This window comes from Austrofundulus limnaeus, unplaced genomic scaffold (genome assembly GCF_001266775.1).
Source record: "Austrofundulus limnaeus strain Quisiro unplaced genomic scaffold, Austrofundulus_limnaeus-1.0 Scaffold28, whole genome shotgun sequence".
Taxonomy (NCBI): Eukaryota; Metazoa; Chordata; class Actinopteri; order Cyprinodontiformes; family Rivulidae; genus Austrofundulus; species Austrofundulus limnaeus.
In genome coordinates this window covers 2,032,044-2,041,410 of record NW_013952430.1, presented here as the reverse complement: position 1 = coordinate 2,041,410, position 9,367 = coordinate 2,032,044, and the positions used below count along the sequence as shown (strand labels likewise).

The 9,367-nt window shown below is 37.4% G+C and overlaps 1 protein-coding gene across 1 annotated transcript in view; it reads right to left on the bottom strand.

The window, feature by feature from the left end:
- Nucleotides 1-5,176, bottom strand: part of zcchc24 (zinc finger, CCHC domain containing 24) — a 44,044-nt gene extending 38,868 nt beyond the window's left edge. Inside the window, exons 1-2 of the mRNA XM_014005101.1 lie at nucleotides 4,666-5,176; nucleotides 401-601 (exon numbers count right to left, since the gene is read on the bottom strand). Of these exons, the coding sequence (XP_013860555.1) occupies nucleotides 401-601; nucleotides 4,666-4,899 (435 nt within the window). The 5' untranslated portion in view covers nucleotides 4,900-5,176. The remainder of the gene's footprint in view (nucleotides 1-400; nucleotides 602-4,665) is intronic.
- Nucleotides 5,177-9,367: the final 4,191 nt, after the last annotated feature.

Genomic DNA, 9,367 nt, shown 5'->3' with positions numbered 1-9,367 from the left:
AATCCGTGCGCACGGATTTCCGGCGGCTGTTTTTCTTTTTTCACCACTGACCCCCGGCGGGCTCCGTAGAAAGAAGAAAATGAGTGCAACAGCTCAAGAGGAAATTGTTGATAAAAGAGGAAAGGTCATTTCACCAGTTTGGCAGTATTAATCAGCCTTTTTTTTCTCCTGGTCCTTATTTCAAATAGGTAAAACAAAAAAAATCAATAATTATTTATATCAGCTGATATGAAACATTTATATTGTGATATATTTTCAGCTGTAATAAAAAAGAAGAATTTGCATATTCTGTCATTATACAATCAAGAACAATGCATTGCCATCAGAAGGAAAATAAACTCCATGTTTTGAGTAGTTTTTAAATACATTTAATTTAATACATGTGAATTATGAGTCTCACCTGAGGGCAGTCTTTGATGTAATGACCCTTGTTGAAGCACAGGTGACACAGGTAGTTGGGTGGGGGACGTTTGTTGGGTTTCCTTGGCTCTGAAGAAAGGGAAAGGTCTGAAAAATGGTCCGTAAGGGAGTTGAGTCCATCCACGATGTTGTTCAGGGAGCCATAGGGCGATACATTCTTATATACATTGTTGTTTAAGGCCTACAAAAACAATAACAAACAAGATTCAGTTTCATCTTTTCATATTTTAAGACATTACACTGTTAACTGTTTGAAGTGAGTCAACCATCATGGGTTTTAGGTTCGACTTCAGATTGTGAGAAGGGGCAGAAATGAGGCCAGAACCTTCCAAGTTAATTTCTCATTTGATACAGAACATCTGGCAAAAGGCCCAGCTGTGCTGTGAAGTGGAAAAGTACTGAGCGTGTTCACAGAGAGGGACAAGACTTTACAAAGGATGACTCACTGTAAACAAGATGGGAGGCATGTTTCCTCACCAGCCTGTGGAACATCAGCAGTGTCACCATGCTCTGCTGGTGGTAAACTGGCTGTGGTCAGTTTGCAGCATGTTGCATGCAACAAGGTCCCCTGAATTCATAATGGATCCCCTTTGAATATTAATAACAGGGAAAGCACAGCTTGCAGTTCCTTTTTTTCCCCTCTTCTCATTATTGCCTTTCTCAGTTCATTTACGACAAAGAAACATAAAAGACAGGGACTGGCCTCTGGGTGAAATTGTTGATTTGAGAAGATAGATTTTTATTTCACGTAGTCTTTTAATCAGTCTTGAGGGAAATTTGCAGGAAACAGTCCTATTAATCTGCCTTAAATTATAAAGGTTTAACTGCCCTTGTAATAAATGTTTGAGACACAGCTTTTAAGTGAAAACATTACTAAGAGTGTGGGCGTCATAATCTATACTTCAACTCAACCATCATCACTTGGTCATGTAAAAGTCTTGGGTTTTTTTCTGAAAAGTAATGTTTCACAGCACAGAAACCTGAGAACTGGCAGTTCTGTCAGGACTCTGAGCCAACTCTTTAGGCTGTGAGATCGTCTCGCTAAACAGCTCCAGCTTTTAGACTCGTGTTCATTTATTACATGTAGCCATAGTAAATCATGCTTCACAGCTCTGTATCTTCTCAGAGTTTTCCATTCTCCATGTGTTTCATCTCTCTGTATTTCTTACAACTATTTTTGGAAACATACATCTTTTTTCTTTTTTTTTTTTGGCGGCTTAATCTTACATGTTGGTTCAGATTGTGAAATTATTTTAACAAATATAAAACAGAAAACTTTGATCTGTTTCTATTTTTGATTTTTTTTTCCCCCCCTGACATTGGCTTCAGACCTCGATCTGTCAGCCTAAATAAAAGAGATTTCTGCTAATGGCGCAGTGGGACTGTTTGTTCGGTGTATTTGTGCATCGGAGTGAATGAGTGATCGCGAAAGATAGTCCTCAAGAGGTCTTGTGTTGATGTAAGCGAGTGTGTGACATTAAACCAGAGTCACTGCTAGTTACAGAGTGCTGAAGTGATGTGAACAAGTCTGGCACATCTGTGGCAAACAGATCCAGGAGAGAGCTGTCACACACTGAGGGGCTTAGTCAAACACTGATTTGGTTTGAAGCAGGATTCTGTTGTCTGGTGGATGTTGCTGACAGTCTGCAAAGTCCTCCCAAAATCATAAGAACTAAAAGAATCGATTTACCCAGAATGGTTAGAAATAGTCTGATTGATTGGTCAGCTCAGCTGATTAATTAGACCACTTTATCATTGGTCATACCTGAGCACACCAAGTGGATTTAGAAAAGACATATCTCTAGAAAGCACGGTATTGTTATTGTTAACATTTTACCCACTGAAATAGAAATACCCTGGAATGTGCCTTTGCTAGTGAGACAAGGCTTTATGCCGCCATCTTGCTAGGTGCTACTGGACATCTTTAGATATTGCCAACATGGCAGCAGAACATGGATATCTGAGGAAAAATAACTCATTTATGCCAAGAAGCCCAGTGTTTTGCCTTTCATTGATATGTCAAAACCCAAACTTCAGCGAACAAGGTATTACATTTATCTTTTTTTGTTTTTTGAAAATACTAGTTTATAAGCTGTATTATTATACCAAAGGTGGTCACTTTTTCTAGATTAGGCTGCTTTAATCAATGTAAAGCAGGGTACTAAGTGTAGGCAAAGCAGCTTAATAAAAATATATTTAAATTAGTGACTTTTTTTTACCTGTTTTATGGGAAAACCTATATGCTAAATAAGGCCTAAATACTTTCCAAATTATGCGAAAAAGACATTATGTCTTCAACTGCTGTGTAATCCCTGACTGCTGAAATGGCCATATTTTACACTTTTCATTGTCAAATCTTTGCAATGGATTAATTCACTTGGCACCCACCACTTAAACTATTTCCAGACTCTGTGTGTGTTCTCACAGTTTGAAACACTTTAATCTCACGTGGACTGAATGGAGCAACATGATTGTGTGTAATGCATAATGTGCAAACTCAATTTCCAGCTGACCCGTTAGGTTTAACAACTGGAAAAGCTCTATCTGGTTCCCACCACCAGTAACAAACACCAGCAACCCTCTATGCAAAACCTGTGTGTCCAAAACGTGACCTAATGCATACTAATCTACAGTACGTGATGATTTTTTTATGTGTGCTGTGTGTATATTGTTGAAAAAGGTGGTGTATGGCTCATGTATTTTTTTTTTTTTTTTTTTTTTTTTTTTTTTTTTTTTTTGCACAGTATGCTCGAGTATCAGATTTGCACCCCACACGCACAATCAGCATATTTGTCTCTAAATTTACTCAGGGCTACAAAAATAGACAATATGTAAACAAGAGCTGATTTTGTTTGCACAACCTGGCCTATTTGAAGAAGTCAGAGACAGCAGAGCCCAGCAATGAGGGCCCTGCACTCTCCAGACAGAGCGGGGGGGGGGTTCTATTTTCATCTCTTTCACAGTTATATCTGGCAAATGCAGTTTTTGGTTTTACAATTTCACCAGTTACTTAACCATAACTTAAACAGACTCAATTTAAGGTCTAGTATTACTTAAAAGTATGCAACTCTGGCCTTTCATGTCAGAGTTTTAGAAAGAAGTGAAGGAGTTGTAGCCATTTTGGTCAAGTCTTGGAAAAAAACCACTAAACAAAATCTCATGCCTTGTGAATGATCACATTCAAAGTGTGTGTTGTGAATGACATCAAATCTTAGCTTTAAATCTATCAAACGGAATGAGTTAAAGCAATTTTTGTGTTACATAATATTGATTAGCTGTGGCAGCAATCTTAAATTAAATTGTCTCCAAATGTTAAAGAGTTGTAGGTGTTCATCCAGTGATTACTTGTTAAAAAGTTCATTAAAATATTTTTAGTAGTTCATGAGATATTTTGCTAACAGAACAAACATGGCTGACTCATACAGTTTATTGCTTATAGCTTTGAGTTAAGCTCTCACACAATCAGTACCTAAAGCTTTGGTTCTGAATCACTCTCGGCTACAACCACACCACACTTTAGCTTAGTATCTGCAAAATCTACTGAATTAGAGCCATATTTGTGTTTTATAAGGTCAGTTGGTTGTGAAGGTCGTCTGAAATTATATCGACTCCAAAAGGTAATCAGTTGTAGAACTACATTTAATATTTTTTTTCTGAAAGTTTAACTATTTTCCATCCATTGGTTGGTGAGATTTATTGCTAACAGACAGCACTGACACCAAATAGTTAATTCCAAATTTTTAAAACCAGCTTCTTAAACAATCTGGGCTCAGAATGTGTTGAGGATGAGTCTCTGCTGTACCATCCCAAACTTTATCTGTACAACTGGCAGAGCTATGCTCATTTTTGTGCTTTTAAAGTCAGTTGGCTGTTGCAGCCATTTTTAATTGGGTTGACTCCAAAAGTTAATCAGCTGTAGATGTGCATCCAATGATTATTTTCTAAAAGTTTCATTAAAATTCACCCAGTCATTCACGAGATATTTTGCTAACAGACAACAAAAAAATGATAATAAATAATTTTCAGAATCTCTTAACTTTTTTTCATATAAATAAAAATTCCCTTCTTGCATCAGTTTTTAGTGTAGCTAAAAAAACAACCTAAAAGACTCTCAGTTACTGAACTATATATATGACGGCGGCCCAGACAGGCGATAACAAATGGATTAAACTGTCTAAAATCCAGCAACATGGTGGAAGCAAGTAAAAGAAAGTCCTCGTTTGTTTGTGACGTCACGTCTTTCACCTCATTGCGCTGCAGCTGGAAGAAGTTGTTGAGATAGTTGGAGTTCAGGGAAGAGGAGCTCAGGTCGCCCGCGGCGGCAGCCTTGAGATCCGGGTGGGAAGAGTTGGCTTCGGGTCTGAACGCGTCGAACGCGCTGGTCTGGTGGGGGTCCTGCAAGGAGAGGTAGACCCAGTTGAGAAGCTGCGCGGGCTGGTACACGGAGGCACTCGTGTCTATGGCAGACAACAAGCTCATCTTTCAGTCCAATTGGGTTCAACTGGATTTTCCACCGCTGGTAGTTGTTGCTTGGAACTGGTCTCTCTCTTTTCTCCCAGTCGTCTCGCTTGCCCCCGGGAGTTTGTTTGTGTTCGTTTCTTCTTGTTTTTCCGTCGCCCTGTCCTCCACACGCCGGGAGCCTCGTCCCAGAAATGTTACTCAAAAGTCATCGCGCTAACGTAAAAGCGTAAAAAGTTTGTTCCAGCTGCTCGCCATGGTCCGCTATCTGCCTTTAACGCTGCGAGGCAGGAGCGGCGCTCTTTGAATATGCAATGAGCACGTTCTTGCGTCATTTCGGGCAAACAGCCAATCAGCGCCCGAGCTGTGTTGTTATCCATTCACAAAAGTTATCCATGTTTAGTTTAGTTTTCAGCAGAGTTGTAAAGTAACTAAGTACAAATACTTTGTTACTGTACTTAAGTAGAAATTTTGGGTATCTGTACTTTACTTGAGTAACTGTTTTTCAGCGTACTTTTTACTTTTACTCATTATATTTTTACACAATTATCTGTACTTTCTACTCACTGCATTTTTAAAAAAGGTAAGAAGTAGAAAGTCGTTACTCCTATTTTATTCTGAGTTATTACTTACAAAATACTATCCTGATGAATTGTGTCTCCTGGGTAGAGTGAATTTAATTGTGGTTGGATGAGAAGTATAAATATATACCATTCTGACACCCTAGCTGCACGCCGATAGAAAAATATTTTTTTGGAGAAGTCACCTCCCAAAAAATGTCATTTTGAAAATCTAACTGCTCACTTTTACTCAGTACTTTTACTTTTAATACTTAAGTAGATTTTGTGTCAGAAATTTAYTTTTGATACTAAGTACAAAACATATCAGATACTTTAAGACTTTTACTCAAGTAATATTTTTAGAGAAGACTTTAACTTTTACCAAAGTATTTTTATGATAAGATGCTTGTACTTTTACTCAAATATCACTTCACTATCTCCTAATAGATAATGGTTGATTTGAATTTGCACACTATATATACAAAAATAGTTTCAGACTTTAAACTCAATCTCTGTCAGGCCTGGGTCCCTTTCCAGTGTTTCCCAAAGTTGGGGTCAGGACCCAAAGTGGGGTCCCAAAACTTCAAGGTGGGGTCCTGAAAATATTTTCTGAATTACCAGTAATTACATTTTTGCCTTAGTTGTTACAAATGAGTGAGGTTAGTATATTTAAAATGGATAAATGTAGTATAAAAATATTGTTACTATGCCCATGTTTTGTTGACCTGATACAAATGTTTATCATCCAAAAATAGTTGGGGGCACAGGTCTCTGCTACTGTTATTTTGTGGGTCAAAAGCTGAAAAGTTTGGGAACCACTGCACTTTGGTTCCTAAAGTTGGGCTTGGGACCCAATTATGGGTCATAAAGCACCTTGGATAATCTCCAGAAATCAATTTAAAGGGTAATAAAAATAATTGCTGCTGTAATATTTTTCCTATAGTTATTACAAAAACACAAAATAAGTAAAAATAAGTATTTATATTTGTGAACAAGCTGTTTAGATTGTCAAAAAGCCTGTGTTTTTTGGGTTATTAATGGAGTTCGTGTACTCAGACATGTAATATTTGGGGTCACAAGTTTTTGCCATGGATATTTTGTGGGTCAGAAGACAAAAAGTTTGGGAACCTCTGACCTATACGATGGGCCTGAAGGAAAGATTGAGCAAAATCTTTTAAGCGAGGTCCCTCTTGTGGCTGTAAATACATGATGCGCAAGTTTAAAATCAACTCTGACGGGTCATAACTGCATACATATTACATGACATGTGTGCTTCAAAAATAAGGGGGTTGGAAGAGTGAGGAGAAAAGTCAGGTCCAGGGGCGTTTTCAGGCTCTTGAAGCATCAGGGGCTTTAGCCCAGACCTCTGCTTCTTCTTCCTCTTTCCTCTTTAAAAAGTGCTCTTATTTATCCATTATTAAAACCATTGTTGTCATTGTATTGGTATTTTGTTTGCTTTATCATAATTTTAGTTATACTAGATAAAATGGATTTATACATAAAATGTGTAGGATATGACATCATGTGTTGTTACAACTAATTCCTATCAGCAGTAAGGAACAGTTATAAAAACATGTTGCTGATATTTCATTTTTAAAGTCAACTAAACATGCTCTCACATTATTTGCTTTTTTATGTAACAAGGGAATATTTCAAATTGTAACCCAGGCTCCTCTGTTTATTTTTTATTTATTTTTTCTTCTAACCGACATATGAACAGCTCTTACAGAATAGTTGGGTTCTGGTGCAGACATTAGTACCACAGAGGAAAGTAAAGACACCAGATAGGAGGCTGATTGCAGCCAGACCATCATTTGATTATTGTCAGAATCATCAGTAACAGCTCCAACACCTCAACTAAACTCAACTGAGCATCAGATCATTTATGGTGACAAAACAGTTTAACTTTTTAAAAAATATATGTTATATATATATTTAATTTAACTAGTTGTATAGAAATGATTTGTAGTGATAACAGTAAGTTTTACCACTAATAATAATAATAATAATAATAATGTTGGTAATTTTACAAGAACAACTTAATTTTTTGCCAATTGCTCCCTGTTAGTTAAGCAACACCAGCTGGTCACAAAATAGAGTTAATTCATTACAAATCCTTTAAAAATGAAATGTACACCACACTAAAACACATTTAAATTTACTACAAGGCACCAAAACACACCCTAGAAATAAACACTACATTTACGGTTTTTATTGATTGCTTTGACCTGTTTGAAGGAACTGGGAACCTCTCAGTCTTCATCATCACCATCTCAGCAGAGCAGAAGACATCTCTGTGTTAACCCATTCTCATTGGACTGACACAGTTTTCCACCCTTTTGCAAAACAGTTAACGCAGATGTCATTCAAGAAGTCCAAACTCTGTTTTAGCTGTGGTTACAGAAATATGCTCCAAGCTCTAGAAACTCCCTGATCAGTATGAAATCACTGAAAGCACCTGTTTGACACTTCTTCACAGAATTTTTCAATTTGCAATCAGTCTGCAGGCCTGTGTTGTTCTCTTATACTGTAGACCTAGATTTTTGTTCTTTACTGTAAAAGACTGTGTTTTTTATTTACCTAATTTCTCACACAGTAAAGGATTTTCTTTTTATTTCCATGTATTCTCTGGAATATTTCATTTGTCAGATATAGTCTGAAAAAAATGTAATCAATAAAATTTTGCATCAAACCATATCTGGTTCTGAATGTATTTTTGCAAGAGGGTAAATTTGACTACAAACAGCACGGGCATGTAAGCTACTTACAGTCATAGGCTACAATGACAAGCAATGATGCACTGATTCACACATGAGTGCTGTATTTTGAATTGTTGCCCATGTGTAATGATTGATTGGAGGTGCTCATACATTGTGTCAAAGTTGAGTTGTCTGAAGGCAAAGTTTGCTTTTGTTCCATGTTTTAAATGTTTGGACACAGTTGTTGCCTTTTGCAAACCAAATGTGTCATTTTGACCACTGTGTCACTGTTTAGGCCTCTGCGTTAACTCTTTTGAAAATGTGGAATTTGAGTTGACGGCTGCATCAAAACAATGCAAACTGTAAGAGGTGGCCACCCCTTTACATAAACATAAAACTTTTACAGCATATGTTATTTACTGTAAATCATAATCTAAATAGTCTTTGAGTTGAACTAGATCATATTTGAAAATTGTGCCCTTATGTTGTTTTTGTTTTGGAAAGCTCTGAGAAATTTACTGACACAGAAAAAACTACAAAAGAAACCAGAACTTGTCCTACACTGCTTGGTCCAGTCTTTATGGTGGCCCTCCATCAGGAGCTGTGAAACTTCCAGTTATGGCCAGATCCTGAAAAACATGAATGTGAGACAAAAAGCTAATGAGAGACAATGTGCACCTCATCAACCTTATGATGTCATAACTTTACATTTATTATAGCTCCCACATTACATTAATTATTCTCTGTTTTGCCTGTTGGTGCACAATGTTTTTTTAAGGTTTAATGAAAAAATGTAATTTTATATTTTTCATTTGACCCTCCTGCAGTTAGGGTTAAGGTTAACCTTCCACTGTTGTACGTTTACTAATGCTGCCTCCTAGTCCATGTCTGTGATACTTTGTCTGATTCAGGTCAGCTGACACACTGTTTGCAGCCACAGACAGTTGTGTACTGTAATTACATAATGTTTCTGCTGCCCTCTAGTGGCAGAACCACAGCATCGCCTCTACAGAAAATTAAAAGGTGGAGTCAGGTTCTTTCAATCAACTTGTTCTCTTTTTTTTTCTGTCTGACCGGAGCTGATCCGTTGGTCCGGCTCAAAGTCCTCGCGGGGCTGCTTGTGAAATGTGTCTGACCTGAAATAATCAACTTGAGAGGTCATTAAACTCTCTCTCTCTCTCTCTCTCTCTCTCTCTCTCTCTCTCTCTCTCTCTCTCTCTCTCTCTCTCT